Source organism: Phacochoerus africanus, chromosome 14, assembly GCF_016906955.1.
Source record: "Phacochoerus africanus isolate WHEZ1 chromosome 14, ROS_Pafr_v1, whole genome shotgun sequence".
Lineage (NCBI taxonomy): Eukaryota > Metazoa > Chordata > Mammalia > Artiodactyla > Suidae > Phacochoerus > Phacochoerus africanus.
The window spans coordinates 55,663,567-55,683,446 of record NC_062557.1 but is presented as its reverse complement, the minus strand read 5'-3'; the positions used below and the strand labels follow the sequence as shown (position 1 = coordinate 55,683,446).

The window sequence follows — 19,880 nt, the reverse complement described above, 5'->3', positions numbered from 1 at the left end:
TTATAAGAGATAACTATAATGAATACGTAAATTATATAACGTGTTAGGAGGGGTTAAACCCTATGCGCGAAAGGTAGAGCAGAGCAGAACAGAGGGATCAGGGGTGGCGTGGGGTTGTGGCTTAAAACGGGGTCATCGGGTGGGCTTCACTGAGACGGTGGGCCATCGGAACAAAGAATTGAGGGAGATGAGGGTGTGAGCCATGGGGGTGTTAGAGGGAAGAACCTCTCAGGGAGGGGGAACAGCCAATGCAAAGGCCCGATGTGTCTGAGGAAAGAGCAAAGAAGCAGGAGGTTCAGGAGGAATGCCACGGGGATGGGGTAGTAGGAGATGAAGCCTGAGAGCCGACAGGGCAGGGTGAGCAGAAGCTTTGGAAGCCATGGCAATCTGGGAGAGAGGGCCATCTCAGGGTTTTGAGCAAAAAGTGACATGATTGATGTTTTACGTTGATCACTCTGGCTACTCGGTTGATGACAGACTATACAGGGGCAAAAGGAGAAGCAGACACACTAGTTAGAAGGGCGCTGTAGCTACTCAGGTAAAAGATGTCAGTGGCTCAGGGTAGCAGCAGCGTAGGCGGTGCAAAGAGATGGGATTGGGGCATGGTTGAGGTCAGAGCCAGCAGTGGTTTTCTGATGGACGGGGTGTAAGTTGAGAGAGAAAGAGAGGCAGGAGAAGAATCAAAGAGGACCTCAAGGATTTTAGTCTGATGGGTGACGTGAGAGGCTGTGGGTAAAGCAGGCTTGGGATGGGGGCGAGACTTGGGGGTTCACTGTATTGAGATAATCCAAGTACGAAGTGTCTGAAGTGGCAGACGCAGCAAGAGGAGTACATTTGAGAGATATTTGAAAACTCGTAGAATTTGTTAACGCTTAAATGGGGGAAGGGAGGGAAGGGGAGGAGTCTAAAATAACGCCGCCATTTCTGGGATAGGTAGCCGGGTGGACGGAAGTATTATTCACTGAGGTAAAGAAAGGAGAAGACTGAAACCGAAGCCAGTACCTGGCAGGGTTCTCCACTGACTAGATGCAGATAGAGCTGGAGTCACCTAACGGAGTCGCCAGGCTTTTCTCCTAGTGGGGCAGAGACTGCCTGAAGCAGGAAAACAGACTTCCTTCACTGCTCAGAGACCCAAGGTTTGTACAAGACAGAACACCGGGAGCTGCTCTGTGACTGTCAGAGCCCTGCTGCACTGCTTGCTCCCCGGCAGCTGTCCTCTACGCAGACTGGTCAGCAATTCCCAGAAGATAAACATGCAGAAGGTAGAATGGGGGCTGGTGGGGATACAGAATGTTCTGAGGACACTGTAGATTAGTGCGAGCAAGGAAGAAGAAGAGGTGAGAGATGGTAAAAAACAACCTGGTAGTACTGCATCCTGGGATTCTGGCTCATGCTGTTTTCTGGAAGTTCAGAGAGAACAATAAAGGGATTGGGGAAAGAAGGTCCTATGTTTCTCCAACAAAGGTGTCGACCGGGTAAGCTGCTAGGACCCCGACTCGGATCTGTGTACCTCAACCTACCCTGAACTGGAGCTCTAAGGAGGGGTTTTGGTCATAAAACTAATGGAAAAAGAGGAGCATCCAGATAATGGTCACGTGCCTTTTGTTGACAAACATTAAGTCTGAATACATCTCACCACGCATGGAAGTAAACCAAGAAAAAAAAAAGGTCTTTATATAAAGACAGAACAAGGAAAGGAACAGCATCTAGAGGAACAACACAGCTCTAAAAATGAACCATTACTGGATCTAGAAAAAAAAAAAAAAAATCCAGAAAGCTGCTTGGCATCATTGGTAGAATGATTTCTGTGATACAGTTGCAGAAAAACAGGCTGAGATAAAAAAAGCAATGTTGGAAAGGGAAAAGGCTGAGACGGGGAAGGGCTGTTGGGATTTTGAAAATGTAATAGTGTAATTCAAGTCTTCCTTGGAAGCATAAGAAGCAGAAGCGATATTGCCCATGATTAGATTAGTACTGTTGCAGATAAACTTGAAAAGCTCTCCTAAAATGCAGAGAAAAAGGCCCAAGGGATGGAGGTAATGAGAGAGAAGGTAATGGATATGGGGGCAAGGACCCGTCCAGCTCCTCGTTGCTCCGGGAGGAGAGACCTGACCAGATGGGCAAAACCCGAAAACAGAAGAAAAATTTCCCGAGCAGAAGAAATTCCATGTGTATAGATTGCAAGGGCTCCCTGCAGCCCACTAAACGAAAGGAAATCCTTTAGCTATATTACATCCTCGAATCAAGAGACTGAAGTGGGAAGAAAGGGCAAGTCGGAAGGAGGAAGTTCAACAAAGCTCTTCCAAAGGCAAAGTTCTGAGAAAATCATAGGAAATGAAAGGCTTCAGAAATCTACAGGAACATGTGACGTCCAAGAATTAAATTGATTACAATTTTAGCTTAATTGTGCAAATGTATGCCATTCCACTACCTTAATGAGAGGCCAGCTCTGCTGGGGATAAACAGAACACAAAAAGAAGCCATCAAGGAACCAGCAATATTTGATGCGCATGAGCAGGGGCAGCAAAAGGGCTTGAGTTGCCCCCAGTTGTCAAGGAAAGAGTATGTTAACTGAAACACTTGGAAGAGTAAGTAGAAGCATAACACAAGGAGGGGAGGACAGGGGCCTTCTCCCGATGGACAACCACTTAGGCACGTGTGAGGCAATGCACGACATGAGACAGGATTTAAGAAATTAGGTTCCAGTGGCTCTTTGACAGATAACGTCAGAAAACCCAAGAAACAAGAAAAAATTGGCGTTCACCTCTCAACCATTTCTTCCAACCACTCATCTCTTTGGGTTTTGAAGATGAAAGGACTGTGGGGTGGAGAAGAAAAGAGAGCAGAAGAAAAGGATGAGGTGAAAAGAGGAAGACAGAAGTTCTTCAGAGGGATTCCTGTCACTGAGAGGGAGCTGCCCAAACTGAAGCTGAGGCTGTGCACTTCCGCTGGCGAGCACAGCCCGGGCTTGCCCATGACGGGGAGTGGTGCGGGGGCAGCCTGGACTCCTCGCACTGCTCTACGTTACCCGGGCCTCGGGGGAACCGTGCGTGGTTCTCAGGCAGTGACTGCGATCCTGGAGGCCTCGGCAAAGGGGCCGCCCCCACCCCCTCCACCCCAGAGGCGGGAGGGACCCAAGGACGTGGCTCACCTGGGCGGAGGTGCTGTGGAGCTTCAGCAGTCCGTTCTCCAGCCGCTGGATCTTGGCCGTGAGCTCCTCTCCGTTCCTGCGCAGCAGGCCCTGGTAGAGTCGGATGAACTCCAGGAACGACTTGGGGGTCGTGTAGTTGTAGCGCTGCTCGTTGCTCAGATAGGACTGGGAGGTTTGATTGACACTTGTGTGGACGAAAGCCATGAACTTGCTAATGGACGGCTTGACAGCGGGCTGAAATCAAAGAGCAGGAAAGAGGAGGTCCTTGCGGCCGCCGCGAAGACTGGGGGGAACTGCCTACCCGGTCAGCACGTGGAAAGCTGCTCCGCCAAACGGAAATGCCCGCCGTGGAGTTCCCTGTCCCCCGGGGTGGAGGGGCTCTGGCGGGGTACGCCGTCTCCTTTTCCCTCTCACCTCGATGCCCTCCGTGTTCTGCAGGAAGCGGAGGCTGACGGACTCCAGGGCCTGCTGCGGCCACTCGTGGAACCAGTCGATGGCCGTGCAGTTCACGATGGCAGGGAACCTCCTGCTGCGGACCCTCAGCTTGCTCCCCACCGGGGAGAAACAGAGAGTCACCTGAGAAGGCAGAGGGCGGGGGAACCAAGGCCTGTCAGAGAAGCACTTTCAGAGCGGCACACCTGCCCTTGGACTCTCTCCTTCCCAGGGATCTGGGACGCTTATCAGCGGAGACAAGCGGACTCTAAATGCCAGGCAGCCTTTCTCAGCAAGGAATCAGGAACCCGGCCTGCAGGAGGGAGGCCACCGCCCATGAAGCCATCCTTGCAGAGGAGCGCAGGCCCAGAAAGGCACTGCACCCTCCACCCACTCCCAAGACCATGGGTAAGGACAGCTGTGCCCACAGCATCAGGAGAGGCTCCCAAGAACCACCTCTGGCCCTGCCAACCCTGGGCAGCAAATCCTTGTACCTTCAGTTTTCGTCGGACCCGATCTATGAAGAACTTCCAGCAGTTCTCTCGGGTGTCAACCAGCCCGTGGCTCTTGACTTGGTTCCTCACGTTGCTTACGATGTTTTCGACCTCATCATCAGAGTAGAGATCCGGGATCTCTCCTGGGAAGAAGTGGAGCACAGACGGGGAGCTTGAGGAGCTCTGCGGACGGTGCTGCTGAACATGAGTGGGTCTCTAGCTTTGGCACGCGGGCCCTTTGTTTTTTAGGCTGTGTTCCACCTCTCATGCTACTGGACAGACATCACATCTACTCCAAACCCGGGGCTGGGCAATGACGCTTTAAGGGCTGGAACGGGGTGTATGGCGCCCTCTTGTCCTGGGTCAGCAGTTGGCAGCACAAGCACTTTGAGTTGTCATTTCTTCTTTTGCTTACAGAATTTATTTCTTGACTACTGTTAGTAAAAATTGTGCTCCTGAGGAGCTTAATATTTAGTAAGAAAAATAAAGTAGATGTAAAATAGCTATGAGGGCATGGGTGGAAGGGCCAAGAGAAACATACTGAGAAGTCCATATATTTAAGAAGAATGAGCTATCACCTTCTATCAGAGAAGAAAAGGAAAGAGCATGGATGGCTTCATGGAATTTGGTATATGATAAGTATTACATCTTAAAAGAATGGGGAGGAGTTCCCGTCGTGGCGCAGTGGTTAAGGAATCCGACTAGGAACCATGAGGTTGCGGGTTCGATCCCTGGCCTTGCTCAGTGGGTTAACGATCCGGCGTTGCTGTGAGCTGTGATGTAGCTTGCGGATGAAGCTTGGATCCTGCATTGCTGTGGCTCTGTTGTAGGCTGGCAGCTGCAGCTCCGATTAGACCCCTAGTCTGGGAACCTCCATATGCTGCGGAAGCGGCCCAAGAAATGGCAAAAAGACAAAAAAAAAAAAAAAAAGAATGGGGAAAGTGTGGACTATTCCATACATGGTATTAGAAAAATTGGGATCTGGAGTTCCCGTGTGGTTCAGTGGCAATGAACCTGACTAGTATCCATGAGGATGTGGGTTTGATCCCTGGCCTTGCTCAGTAGTTTAAGCATCCAGTGTTGCCATGAGCTGTGGTGTAGACTGCAGATGTGTCTTGGGTCTGGTGTTGCTATGGCTCTGGCTCTGGCTCTGGCATAGGCCAGCAGCTGCTGCTCTGATTTGACCCCTAGCCAGGGAACCTCATATGCCACAGGTGTGACCCTTAAAAAAAAAAAAGAAAGAAAGAAAAGAAAAGAAAAAGAAAAACTGGATCTAAATAAAAATTATGATTGGATCTTTATATTCATCATACAGTAGGATAAATTTCAAATGATGTAAATATAAAAATGACAGAAAAATGCAGGAAATATCTTTAATACCTTTAAAACCTCTAGTGGAGAAGGACTTTATGATTATAGCTGAAAATTAATATTTCTAAAATATAGGTAAATTTGATATGTATAAACTGATAAATTTTATAGAAAATATAAATATACATTTTATACAAAAACATAAACACTTGCATGGTGAAAACATCAAAGGCAAAGTATAACAACTAAACCCAGATAACTGAGTATGAAAATACGTATTTTTCAAAGAAGACACACAAATGGCCAGCAGATACAGGAAAAGGTGCTCGACGTCACTAATTATCAGGAAACTGCACATCAATACCACAAAGAAATATCACCTCATACCTTTTAGGATGTCTGTTATCAAAAAGACAGAGATCATAAGCATTGGAGAGGATGTAGAGAGAGGGGAACACTTGTACACTCTTCACAGGAGTGTAAACGGGTACAGTCAATATGGAAGACAGTATGGAGGTCCCTCAAGAGGTTAAAAGTAGAACTGCCATATGATTCAGCAATCCCACTTGGGGAATAGATCTGAAGTAAACAAAGCCATTGTCTTGAAGCAATAACTGCCCTCCCATGTTCATTGCAGCATTATTCACAATAGTCAAGGCTTGAAAACAACCTAAGTGTTGATTAATGTATTAGTGGATCAAGAAAATATGGAATAGTATACAGCCTTGAAAAGTAAGAAAATCTTGTCATTTGCAACAACATAGATGAACCTAGAGAGATTATACTAAGTGAGACAAGCTAGACAAAAACAAATATTGCATGGTATCACCTATATATGGAATCTTAAAAAAATAGTCTAACTCATAGAAGCAAAGCTGAGGGGTGGAAGAAATAGGGAGAGGTTGGTAGAAAGATTCACACTTATAAGATGAATAAGGTCTGAGGGTCTAAACTATAACATGGTGACTATAAAGAGAGTAGAACAAAAATGTTCTCACACACACACAAAAGGGAGGGGAAGGGAAGGCAGGAAGAAAATACATGCTTAACTTAGATTATAGTTAAGTGGCTAATCTTAATATGTAAATAAACTGCAAAAAAGGAAAAGGTTAATAATTCAATAGTAAGATGGGGTGAAGGATATGAAAAGGGAATTCACAGTACAGGAAATACATCTGCTTCCTAAACGAAGAACAAATGCTTTACCTCACTTGCAATAACAGAAATGTACATCAAAACTATGTTTACTTACTTTTTTGGGGGGGGGTGTCTTTTTTTTGTCTTTTTCCAGGGCCGTACCCACGGCATATGGAGGTTCCCAGGCTAGGGGTCTAATCAAAGCTATAGCCGCCAGCCTACACCAGAACCACAGCAACGGAGGATCCGAGCCACGTCTGTGACCTACACCACAGCTCACAGAAACGCCAGATCCTTAACCCACTGAGTGACGCCAGGGATCGAACCAGCAACCTCATGGTTCCTAGTCGAATTCATTAACCACTGAGCCACGACGGGAACTCCTACTTACTTTTTTATTTGTGTAAATCAGATTGGCAAACGCTGGAAGAGAAACTCAACTTCACTCATGTAAAAGAAGTGTTTTTGTTTTGTTTTGTTTTGCGGTGCCCATAGCATATCGAAGTTCCCAGACCAGATATTGAGCTGAGCCACTGCAGTGACAACACTGGATCCTTAACCTGCTGTGCTGCAAGAGAACTCCAGAATTGTACTCTAAAGCTATGCCTAATTGTTGTTTTTTTACCAGACTAGTAAAATTTTGAAAGTTAGATAAACTAGTATATTAATGAGGCAGTATATAATGGATTTTTTTTTTCAAAATCCAAACTAAATGTATAAAAATAAATATATGATGACCAATTAGAGTTTATCCTAGAAATGCAAGGATGGTTAAATATTAGAAAAATCTATGAGAATCATTCACTACATTCATAGATTTTAAAAAGTAAAACAATATGACCATCAAGTAGTTGCACAAAATTTCTGAAAATTTAGTTGGTTAGCAAACTAGAAATAAATGAGATTTCTCTTCACCAGATAACAGATATCTACTGGAGACCAAAAGCAAACATCATATGTATCTACTGGTGAAATACTAAAATATACTCTTTCGAATCAGGGACAAGACAAGGCAATGACTCCTGTTAATGTTTTCTTTTCAGCATTAAACAGAGGGTCCTAGACTGTGCTAAATGTCAAGGAAAAGAAATAAAGTTTATATGGATAGGTAAGAAAATAGGAGTTCCCGTCGTGGCGCAGTGGTTAACGAATCCGACTAGGAACCATAAAGTTTCGGGTTCGATCCCTGGCGTTGCTCAGTAGGTTAAGGATCCGGCATTGCCGTGAGCTGTGGTGTAGGTTGCAGATGCAACTCAGATCCCGCGTTGCTGTGGCTCTGGTGCAGGCCGGTGGCTACGGCTCTGATTAGACCCCTAGCCTGGGAATCTTCATGTGCCACGGAAGCGGCCCTGGAAAAGGCAAAAAAAAAAAAGACAAAAAAAAGAAAAGAAAGCTATTATTGTCAAAATCTAATTTTCCACATAGAAAATCTAAGAGAATATACACATAAACAATAAGAACTCACAAGTATGTTAAACAACAAGCTTGCAGATACAAAATCAATATTGGAAATAAAATGACACTTCTGTACTTCGGCCAAAAATAAGGTTATTTTAAAAGTTCTTCAGGTAGTTCCCACTGTGGCTCAGCAGAAATGAACCCGACTAGTATCCATGAGGATGAGGGTTTGATCCCTGGCCCCGCTCAGTGGGTTAAGGATCCAGCATTGCTGTGAGCTGTGGTGTAGGTCACAGATGAGCTTGGATCTGGCGTTGCTGTGGCTGTGGTGTAGGCTGGCAGCTACAGCTCTGATTCGACCCCTAGCCTGGGAACTTCCATATGCTGCATCTGTGGCCCTAAAGGAAAAAAGTTATTTTAGAATACAATCAAAAACTACAAGACAGGCAGTAATAAGTATATTAAAAATGTGTAAGACCTTGATATAAAAATGATAATGTACTACTGAAGGTCATAAATAAAACACAAAATAAATGGAGGGAAATATTGTGTCCATGGGTCGATGACTCAGTATTATCAGTATCACAAAGATGCAATTCCCCCCACCAAAAAAAAAAAAAAAATCCAATTTTTTTTTTTAATTCTGACAATCATATCCTAAAATTTATATGGAAGAGCAAACGGTAAAGAATGGCTACAATAATTGCAAAGAACAGGAAGGAGGGATTTGTCCTATCAGAAATCATCTCCTTATCAAGCTATGCTAGTTAAAACAGTGCAAAATTGGAACTTGGGCAAACAAATAGAACAGTGAGTGAAACACCTAGAAACAGACCAAGATATAACAGGAAATTCATATTAAAAATTAGTGTATTGACAAGGGATGGACAAATCAATAAGTGATGTTAGGATAATTCAATACTAATATCAAAGAATAAAAGTAGGAGTTCTCCGGCCCGGTGGTTAAGGCTCTGGTATTGTCACTGCTGTGGCTAGGGTCTCAGCTGTGGCTCAAGGTTTTGTTTGTTTGTTTGTTTTTTGGTCTTTTAGGGCCACACCCATGGCATATGGAGGTTCCCAGGTTAAGGGTCCAATCAGAACTGTAGCCGCCGGCCTTCACCAGAGCTACAGCAACGGGGGATCCAAGCCACGTCTGCGACCTGCACCACAGCTCACGGCAACGCCGCATCCTTAATCCACGGAGCAAGGCCAGGGATCGAACCTTCGTCCTCATAGATGCTAGTCGGGTTCACTAACCACTGAGCCACGATAGGAACTCCATGTGGCTCAGGTTTGATCCCTGGCCCGGGAACTTGCCCACGCCATGGGCCTGGCCAAAAAAAAAAAACTAGAATAGTACACAAAAAATACATTCCAGGTGGATTAAGAACATGAATACAAAACAGCAGTAGTTTAAGGATAAAAGACAAAAGATTATTTTTATGGTGTTGGATAGGACACAATTTCTGAAACAAAGCACAAAAAACACAAAACATAAAAAGACTACGTTTTGCAACGTTTAAACTAAATCAGCATGACAAAAGTCAGATATGGACTTCAAACAGACATTTACAACCCATATAATGAACAAAGGGTCAGATCCAGAAGATACAAATAACTCTCACAAATCCATAAGAAGAAAGAACCAAAGAACAAAAGGGCAAACTATATTAGAAGGCAATTAACGTAAGATGAATAGCCAATCAACACTTGAAAAGACACTCCAGTGTCACAAGTTAAGAAGGAAAAGGACAAAAATGAGATGCCATTTCACACCCATTCGCAAAAATGAAATCAAACCAAATGTTGGAGAGGTTAGGAGGAAAGAGGTATTCATGCAGAGAGTAAATCTGTACAAACACTCTGGAGGACAACTGACTTTTTTGGGGAAGGTCGAAGAGCATATACTAGACGATTTAGTAATGCAGTTTGGGGCACCTGGGGTAAAGAAACTGTTGTGCAGGCACGCCAGAAGTTTCTATTTTGCAACATTTGTTTGTAACTGCATGGGTGTTTTTTTAATTGCTTTTTGTATCCCAGCATATTTTTTAAAAAGATACAGAAAAACATAAAGGGAAAAAGTAAATATGGGTGACGAGACTGTGAAGACTGTGAGGGAGGGTCAGAAATTGAAAGACGGGATAGAATAGCTAAAGTCTGAATTAAGAACGAGGCGATGATGGGCTCCAAGCTCACAGGGAAGAGTCGGCCTTGGAAAGGAGGACCAGAGAATTGGAGGAGAGGAGACAACCACAGAGAAATGGAGACAGATTGGGTGTTTAAAGGTAGTTGTGAGGCTGATACTGAATTACATGAGGTTTTCTCCATGAGAGAAATGAGCTTGAAGGAGGTAAGAAAGAAGGAAGTATTTGGAAACATTGGCCGGGAGGTAAAGATAAATGTGCTTCACTCCAGGATATTCTGTGGCTATCAGAAAAGCTCTTTCCTATTTTCAGAACAAGGTTTTAGGTAGGTACTGAAGCTATGTGGACCCGAAATCATATACAGCTCTCCTCTGAAGTCTCTGCACCCACGGGTTTCTTGTTTCCTCCATAACCAACGCAGAAATGAAATAGCATCACAGAAATGTTAGAGACGGAAGGTACCTTTACTCGGCTGAGGTCCTCCAAGATGGGTGGCTTGGCAAGTGGGTACTGTACTGTACTGATCTGAGGGATGGGAATTACGACCCTACCAACGAAGCCGCTGCAGTTCCTTGAACTTCGGTATCTGGAGAAAATCCATGCCAACTTTCCAACAAACGTCTGACGTCCAGAGTTTGACAACACTAATGCAGCCAGGAGTTGGGTAAGAGTTTTATACTAATTAAACTTAATCAATTAAGTGGTCAAAATGAAAAAAAAATGCATTATCATGAAAACAATCATTTCCTTTCTTCCCTTAATTGGACAAACGTGATTTAATTTCCATGCTTTAAGATATTATATGCATGCTTTAAGATATTCCATAGCATGCATATAAAACACTGGGTGCTATAACTTGTCAAAATCAAGGTCTTACTAATGGAATAACCCATTTCAGCCTTATTTGATAAAAACAGAGGTCAGAGGAAACTGCTGGAAAAATGAAATGATATTTAGCATGTGCTGGGAGTTCAGGAGTTCAGGAAAGTTTTAGAGAGAAATATTCAAATGGAACTGATGTGAGCCATACTCGTTCTTATGGAGCTGACTGCCTGTAGTGTCCGATTTCCTTTCTCCATCATCTGTCAGATAATCTGCATTTTCTCATCTCTATGGTAGAGCCCTCCAGTGAGAACTGGTACCCCCTTTGGTCTTAGAATATTTCTAATGAGAGAGTCTACATTCTTCACCCTTTCTATATTACTTGAAATAGGTAGGATTTGTGTCCTTTAGTGTTTTATGTGTAACATGCTGGATATTGAGAAGGCAAATTATGATCTAGGCCAAATCTGGCCCTCTGCGTCCACCTGCAAGCTGAACACGGTCTTCGCAACTTTTAATGGTGGAAAAAACTAAAATCATAATATTTAATGACATGTAAAAATTACATGACATTCAAATGTTATTGTCTATAAATAAAGTTTTATTGGGCGCAGCCACACTCATTCATTTAGATATTGCCCATGGCTATTTTCCCAATACAGTGTAAGAGCTGAGTAGTTGTAACAGAGACTGTATGGCCTGCAAAGCTACCTTCTGACCCTTTACAGAAAAAGTGTGCTCCACACCCTCTCCAGCATTTGTTATTTGTTATTTGTTGACTTGTTAATGATGGCCATTTTTGTCCTTCACTATTGGTGGGCATGTAAATTGGTACAAGCACTATGGAAAACAGTATGGAGGTACCTCAGAAAACTACACAGAGAACTACATATGATCCAGCAATCCCACTCCAAGGCATATATCTGGACAAAACATTCATTCAAGAAGATACATGCACCCCTATGTTCATCACAGCACGATTCACAACAGCCAAGATGTGGAGACAACCTAAACGTCCATCGAAGCTGAATGGAGGAAGAAGACGCGGTACATATATACAAGGACTGCTATTCAGCCATAAAACTGACAAAGTGATGCCATCTACAGCAATGTAGATACAACTAGAGATTCTCGCACCAAGTGAAGTAAGTCAGAAATAGAAAGACAAATACTATATGGTATCACTTAAATGTGGAATCTAAAACATGGCACAAACGATCCTATCTACAAAACAGAAACAGATCATGGACATGGAGAGGAGACTTGTGGTTGCCAGAGGGTGTGGATGGGGAGTTTTCGGTTAGTAGATGCAAACTACTACATCTGGAATGGATCAGCAATGGAGCCCTCCTGTACAGCATAGGCAACCAGGTCCACTCTCTTGGGTTAGAACACGATGGAAGATAGTATGAAAAAAAAAAAGAATGTACATACATGTATGACTGGATCACGTTGGTGTACAACAGAAACTGAAGGAACATTATACATCAACTATAATAATAAAAAAAAAAGAAAGAAAAAGTGAGCTGACTTTGGTTTCTGTGATACCTTTAAGTGCCCAGATAGTGACGATACCCAGGCCTTTTACAGCCTTTTTTCATATTCTTACGATGGTGGTATTTGTCACACGAGTCCCAAGAATCTTTAAAAAGATCACCAGATGGAATGGAGCACCTCTGAATTGGGAGCAAAGTTTGCATTTTCAGGTTTGTTCCTCCAATTTCTCCTGACAACACTGCTGTCACTTATCGTGCGATGTAGGTAGCCATGCTGAAAGCAGGAGAGTGAACTGCCAGAGGGGATTTTGCGAGTGAACAGAGGCAGAGGCTATTTAAATATTTGAAAAGTTTCCTCCTGAGACCTAAAGTTGGGAAACCCAATTTCTGCCTCCGAGTGCGGAAAGGCTTCATGCAGTCAGTAGCATGTCCTGATAGTTTGCAAGGCAGACTAATCGTCATCTCCTCTGTGAAGTCGGGGGGCTCTCAGAGGCCACCGCTGCTTTTCGGGGCGGAGACGCTGATGGTTTAAGATGGTTCAGTTGGCTGGAGCTTGGCGATCAAAAGGGTGAAGCTGAGGGTTCTTCTCCAAGAACCAGTTAAGCTTCACACTGGCTTATGGGCTTTGATCCCACCTAGGAGTAACATTTTTCACAAACACTTCCGTGGTCTCCAGGGAGAACAGGCAGGGAGTGTGGTGGTGATCTCAGCACTCCTGACCCTTTCTCTGCATGGCTGGAAACTTCCTCAAAGCACGTGTCCCAGAGGAACATCTCATCTGTAAGACGGCACATCGTTCTCGTGATATTACACACCTTAGCTCAACAAATACCCCTGAAAGCTAATTATGGGCCAGGAGATGCATTTGGTGCTGATGATATAATGACAATAAGCAACACAGTCTTTATGGAAGGTGGTAATTATATCAGGGTTGTTTTATTTCCTAAGCTGGGTAGGAGGTGTTTAATCCTTATCTTTTGTATCACTGGATTATTTCATTAAAACAATTAACAAAAAACAGGCCATATGGTCTTTTCCTTTCATAAGCCAATAATGCCGTCTTAATCCAGTGGCAGTGGGTGCAACCACGAGGAGTGCGAGAGAAACAGAGGAATGCGCCTCATTCCTCCCCAGGTGACAGTGGATTAGCAAAGATTTCCCAGAGAGATGACACCCAAGGTAAGTCCTGTAAGTTCGAAGACTGGGTAAAGGTTAATCCAGACAAATAAGGAGAAGGGCATGAGGTTCAAAAGGAAGAAGGTGAGCAGTCGGCAAACAGTACAAGGCGTTATCTCAAGGACACTGGCCTCACTCGATCATAATGGGGAAGATGACCCAGTAAAGACAGGAAGAAACAGGTCAAAGGCAGTTTTTTTTTTTCCTTTCTTTTCCCTGTACAAAAGAGCTTATCCTGTGTTCAATTAGGAACCAATGAAGGAATGAAAGTTTAGGCAGACCCTTTTGGAAGCAGTGAGGAGAATGGATTGGAGAGGGGGATTCCCTGAGAGGTCAAGAGATGAGTTAAGAAGTATCTGCGTTTGTTGAATCAAAAAAAAAAAAGAAAAGAAAAGAAAAGAAAAGATCAGTGGTAGCCACCACAGAGGAGATAATAGTTAAGGGGTAAAACTGGTGGCAACTTTAGCTTTTGGATACAGGTCTCGAGGGAGAGATTAGCAATGCAGGAGAACGCACAGAGACATCGTCTCAATTTGTATGAGAATTTAGTACCATACGAAGAAAAGAAACCTGATCGCTCAAGCATCTTTTTGCATTACCCTTTGGGCATTTCTGTTTGCAGTTGGAACCAGTCAGGGGCTGGTTTAAATTTCCATGGTCTATGGTTAGGGAACACATCTGGTGAACAGAGCCACTGAGACCACAAAGTATGCTTAGGAGACCTGGTATATGCTTGACGGCCTCTCTTTTGCCGCACACTTTTTTTTTTTCTTCTCCCTTTCAGGGAAATTGGGCTAGAATACAACTTGTGTAAAGCACAGATGGCCCATTAGGAAATCCAGTTCCAGGTGCTCATGGGAGAAGAACAATTCAATGCCAAGACTTTTACAAATATTTCCAGACTCCACAGTCTCATGGGATGTGTGCAGACCACTAACACGTCAGTTCTGGATCACATCCTAAAGCACCTGGAAGATGAGGTGATCTTTTTCAGTTCTATATACCAAGAGGAGATTTGGCCCAAGTATAAAAAGGACAGTCTGCTTCAGAGGTGAAGACGCATATGACTTTACAAGAGAGGGGACTCAATCGGCTATTCCAATAGACCACACGGAGGCTGCATGATACTCGTGTTGAGCACAGCACCTTATGCCTGGAACATGGAAGCTTAATGAATGGCTCTGAATATAGAAATAGATGCAAAGTGATCTAGTCTGGGCCAGGGAAGAGAAATATTAATTTTGGAGTGAACAGTTAAGCCTTTGGAAAGGCAAAAGGGAAATCCCAGTATCAGATCTCCAAGTGAAATGAAGTATGAAATCTGGCAGAGTAAGGAGAGGAAAGGACAGCAGACATGGAGAAGACTAGACCTGCTTAGCTGGATTGCAGTAACATGGGCTTTCTGGAATGCTGGAAACCTGGATGCAGATGTGCTGAAACACAAAGTCAGGAAAAAATTTTATTTTCTCCCTTTAGATTAGGACAGGGCCTTGCTTATGCTGATTTTGGTTCAGGGATCAAGAAACAACAAATTTTTTAAAGAATTGTTTCAATAACTGGGTTTGATGGCCAATGTACATTCTTCAGGAATTATTACACAGGGCTACACGGACATATCAAGGATTGAACTCTTCAGATTCAGCAAGGGCCAACATGTCATGCATAGTTTCACCAGCAGCTTCATGACACCCCTTAAGGGCTCTGGCAGCCAAAGAGAGTGACCAAAAGATATGCTTCATTCATTCTGATCTGGGTGGCCACCCTGCTTCTTACACCATTATGTAGCTTTTGTTAATTGAATTGGAAATTTAATTTAATTTTTAACTTTGGATTTCTTACTATCAGTCTGTAACCAACCTGAGGTGCAAATGGCATAATGATGGGTTCCGAAATTTTGGCGGTAGTGTCAGAAGTGGGATTTCTGTGCTGAATTACCAGCACAGTTTGATTTTGAAAAGGGTGTCAGAAAATGAAACACTGAACTAAAGAAGCATGGGAGGAAGCCTGGGAGCCTATGGTGTGAGAGCATTAGACCATAACAAAGATGTTTTGGGGAGAAGGTTGAATCAGAGGGATTCATTCACTGTGTCTTTACTGCTAACCTAACAGGATTTGTAGATACTAGAGAGGGATGAGCTAATGGGCCCAATGTATAGTTTTCCTAGTTATTACTGTATTACCCAAGAATGGAGTGACTGCACAACCCCACAAAACTGAAAAACTAAGGGGAGAGAGAGGTTCTGAGGAATCTCTGTAGCTCTGCCTGAACCAGCAGTCTGTTAATTTCTAGCCAGAAATGATCTGACAGGGAAAATTAGAATTCAGACATGCTCAATTCCCCCTGTCAAAATGGTTAAGAAAAAAGGGAGGAAGACTAGAAAAGTAATTGTATCTCCACTTTATCATGTGTACATAAATCCTGGTTTGTATAGAAGACTTGAAATTCCATGACTTTGGAGCAAGTTGATTGCATTAAGTTTTCACTGGGCAGGGCTTCAGAAATTCATTTGAACTTGAAAAAAGTTGTCTTCTAAATGAAGAATTAAAAATACTTAATTGAGGAATAAAATTTCAATTGGTAAAGTGTAACATCTTCTGTGTCTCAGACATTATTTTAGAGAAGGTGACCTGGCTGGATTGGAGCCAAATGAGATCCAGAGTGAGGCTGGCAACATGCCTGGCATCTGCAAAGCTTTAAGTCATTGGAAGCACAATTCTACCTTTTTTGATTGTTTTAGAAATTAGACTGTAGGGCACAGCTTCACGGCAGGAGGGCAGTTGGATCTGTCTCTCATTTTTTGGTAAAACAATAAAGAGTTGAGGCAGTGTCGTAGGTGAAATACTCTTGTGGAAGGTAGAGGGATGTTACAGAGACAGTATTTAAGAGAAAGACACTGGGAGTTCCCATCGTGGTGCAGTGGTTAACGAATCCAACTAGGAACCATGAGGTTGCGGGTTCAATCCCTGCCCCTGCTCAGTGGGTTAAGGATGTGGCATTGCCGTGAGCTGTGATGTAGGTCGCAGACTTGGCTCGGATCCCCGTGTTGCTGTGGCTCTTGCGTAGGCCGGCGGCTACAGCTCTGATTAGACCCCTAGCGGGAGTGGCCCAAGAAATGGTAAAAAGACAAAAAAAAAAAAAAAGAGAGAGAGAGAGAGAGAGAAAGACACTGTATAAGATCGGAGGAGAAAAGGTCTGAGAGTTAGCAGGAGAACTCCTGGATATAAAATGAGCTTACATAGGGCAGGATGGGAAAGCGATGAGGGGGTGGAAGCAGCGGCATGGTTGGAGCCAGCACAGTAAGGAAACTTGAACTCTAGTCCTCCTCAGAAAGAGGCCAATGGCGGCTCGCAGAGACTGCTGGTGCACGTCTGGACCAGGGAGCAGTGGCTCTTCATGGAAGTGATTGTAAAACTGCCTGGGGTACCAGAGCACAGAATCTGAAGCAACTCTGAAGCAGTGAAGTTCCTAGGGATTGTGTGGAAGGAGCCATCCTGAAATATATTATATGACATGGAATAGGCTATGGAGACATGTAGTGTGATCCTGGTCCTTAGACTTGATAAAGTAAAAAGTATTTAGTCAGAGAGGTGGACTGTGAAGAAGGAGCTTTCTGAAATGCTGGAAATCTGGAGGCAGAAATTTTGTTCAGAACATCTGTGCACTGACTGTTTTATTAATCCAGATGAAGAGGTAGTTTTGTGGATGCTAAATTTGGATTAAGAGTCAAGAAATCATATTCTCCTTTTATTTACTATAAATATAAGTACATACACGCACTCCAAACTTCTGAAAACGTGTAATTTATATAGGTATATATTATATTGTCTTATCTTTGAGCCTTAGGAACTTATCTTCTGGAGTATATGTATTTATGTATATCTTATATGTATTTATATATATACATGCATATACATATATATGTATACATAAACTTTTTTCTAGAATGGTTGATGTAAGTTCTGAATGCCTAATAAATAAGGACAGCAAAATATCAAGAATGGAACTTTCATTTGGTACAACATTGTAAATCAATTACACTTTAATAAAAAATGTAGTAAGAACTGAAAAAAAAAAAAAGAATTGAACTTCCTGCTGCAGTCCTATCTTGCACTGATAATGTCACAGGCATTGTCAAATTCTTTCTAATCTAAGAAAAACATTTTACATTTGTTCCTGCTTCTACTTTGCTTCCATTAAGTTCTGAATCCTTGATTAATTAGATTGGCAACTTAATCTTGCCCTATTGTGTAAGTTTTGCGTCTGCAGGTTCTCTGTGTGCATCTTGCTGCTAAGGCCTGACAGACCTGAAGTGCTGCACACATTCTAGTTTCTTTCTGTCTCGGGTGTGGGGAGGGAACGGCACCTTCTCTCCGGACTCAGCAGGTCAACAGGCCCTAACCTGCTCTTTTTCCTGTTTTCATATCTAGTCCCACTAAGAAAGTCCCATGATTACTGTCTGTTTTCGAAAAGGAAGGAGAATAAAAGACAGCAGGCCTAGCGGCAATCCTAGAAAGGACCTTGTTGTCAGTTCTTCCTCTTTTTTTTTTTTTTTTTTTTGCTTTTTGGGGCAGGCACTCGCAGCATATGGAAGTTCCCGACTAGGTGTCAGACTGGAGCTACAATTGCTGGCCTAGGCCACAGCCACAGCAGGGTGGGATCCGAGCTGCATCTGCAACCTACATCATAGCTCACGGCCATGCTGGATCCCCCACCCCCTGAGTGAAGCCAGGGATGGAACGCCACCCCCCCCCCCACCGGCCCCGCATCATCATGGATACCAGTTGGGTTCGTTCCCCCTGCCCCACTGATGGGAACTCCTCTCCCTCATTTCTAGGACCTTGCTCTTCTGACCTTGAACCAAGTCTCTACCTTGGAATGACTCCAACTCCAGCAGGAATTTATTAGAGACATTCAAGTGCCAGGAGTCTCTTACCAGATGCCAAGAGGTCATTGACGAGCACAAGGAACTTCTCATCAGCCACGTGGGCGTCCGTCATGAGAAACACGGTGCTGAGACTCTTTGCCCCGGCTTTCAGGCACAAGCTGGCCAGGTCCGCCTAGAGAAACAACATCAGAGGTCTCTGAGGAGTTACTGTCGCAGCTTGGGTCGCGGCCGTGGCATGGGTTTGATCTCTGGCCGGGGAACTTCTCTACGTCATGGGCGGGCCAAGTCAAACAACAACAACAACAAACAGAGAAAGATCTCTGAGGAGAGGGCCTTCTTGATAAGAGACCCCCTTGCACTCCTCAGCAATGAGACCATTTTCCCGTGTGAGGGGAGGGAGGGCGGAGCGCTAGCCTGCACTCAGGGTGGGAACACAGGCCTCAGTCCCAGGCCTCAATGCCAAGAGCGCTGGAGAAGTACAATTTCACGGTGCTGACCTTCAAGTCACACAATCCTGAATTAGCTTCTAGAGCTCCTGCTTTTCTCAAACAGGTAACAGCTCCCCAAAGGACAGAGCTGGTCTCCGGTTCATCTGTGTTACTTACCTCATCACACGAGGGAATGACCCGCCCCAGGAGGCAAGTGACGGCTCTTGGTCTTGACAGAGTTATATCCTTGGGGTTCCTGGCCTGGGGGATGAGCCTCTCCTGTGGTAGCAGCCCTGTGACCTCATGAGTAGCTCCAGCAAAAGACTTGTGTTGTAAAAAACATATTGGGGAACACACACACACACAAGCACCACCATATGGCAGGAAATTCATCTGTTCCAAACTGGAGGTAGATGACGTTTGGGTGCTAGGATGCCAAGCCCTGACCTTGCCCAGCTTGGTCACTCTTGGTTCTTTCGATGTACCCCCTTCCCAAAGCGCAGCCATCACGCCCTCCTTCATCTTACTCGTCTCACTCGCTCATGCGATTCAAAGTTCATTTTTGGTCAGCCTCATACATTTCCTAACAGCCGAGCTTCCTTCTTGTCCAAAAAATTCCTTTTTGAAGTTAACAGACTTCTTTTAGATCAATGGTTTTCAGCATTTACAGGATTACCTAAGACAGTGTTTCTCAGCTCTCTTTATAATTACCTGGGGGCTGCTTTCAAATGTCCTGATACCTAGCTGCTCCCCAACCCCAGACTCGTTAATTCAGGATTTCTGAGAGGTGGGATGCCGACATCAGTATTACTTGAAGAGGATTCCAGTGAACAGCCAAGGTTGAGAAGCTCTGTCTTAGATCATTCTGTAAAGGCATAATTCTCATGAGCGCCATCTTGTCTTGTCTTTTTTGGAAGCACTCCAGACTGACCTGGTATGAACCCAGAGTGTGACCTGAGAGGCAGGCAATGGCGAGAGGCTGAGCTGGGAGTCAGAGCTGCAGTG

General features: G+C 44.1%; 1 protein-coding gene across 4 annotated transcripts in view; it reads right to left on the bottom strand.

The window, feature by feature from the left end:
• DNAH9 (dynein axonemal heavy chain 9) overlaps nucleotides 1-19,880 on the bottom strand; it is a 317,109-nt gene that overhangs the window by 109,285 nt on the left and 187,944 nt on the right. For all 4 annotated transcript variants that reach the window (XM_047757317.1, XM_047757315.1, XM_047757318.1 and 1 more), the window contains exons 45-48: nucleotides 18,496-18,619; nucleotides 4,078-4,220; nucleotides 3,566-3,727; nucleotides 3,152-3,385 (exon numbers count right to left, since the gene is read on the bottom strand). In XM_047757317.1, coding sequence (XP_047613273.1) covers nucleotides 3,152-3,385; nucleotides 3,566-3,727; nucleotides 4,078-4,220; nucleotides 18,496-18,619 — 663 coding nt within the window. The remainder of the gene's footprint in view (nucleotides 1-3,151; nucleotides 3,386-3,565; nucleotides 3,728-4,077; nucleotides 4,221-18,495; nucleotides 18,620-19,880) is intronic.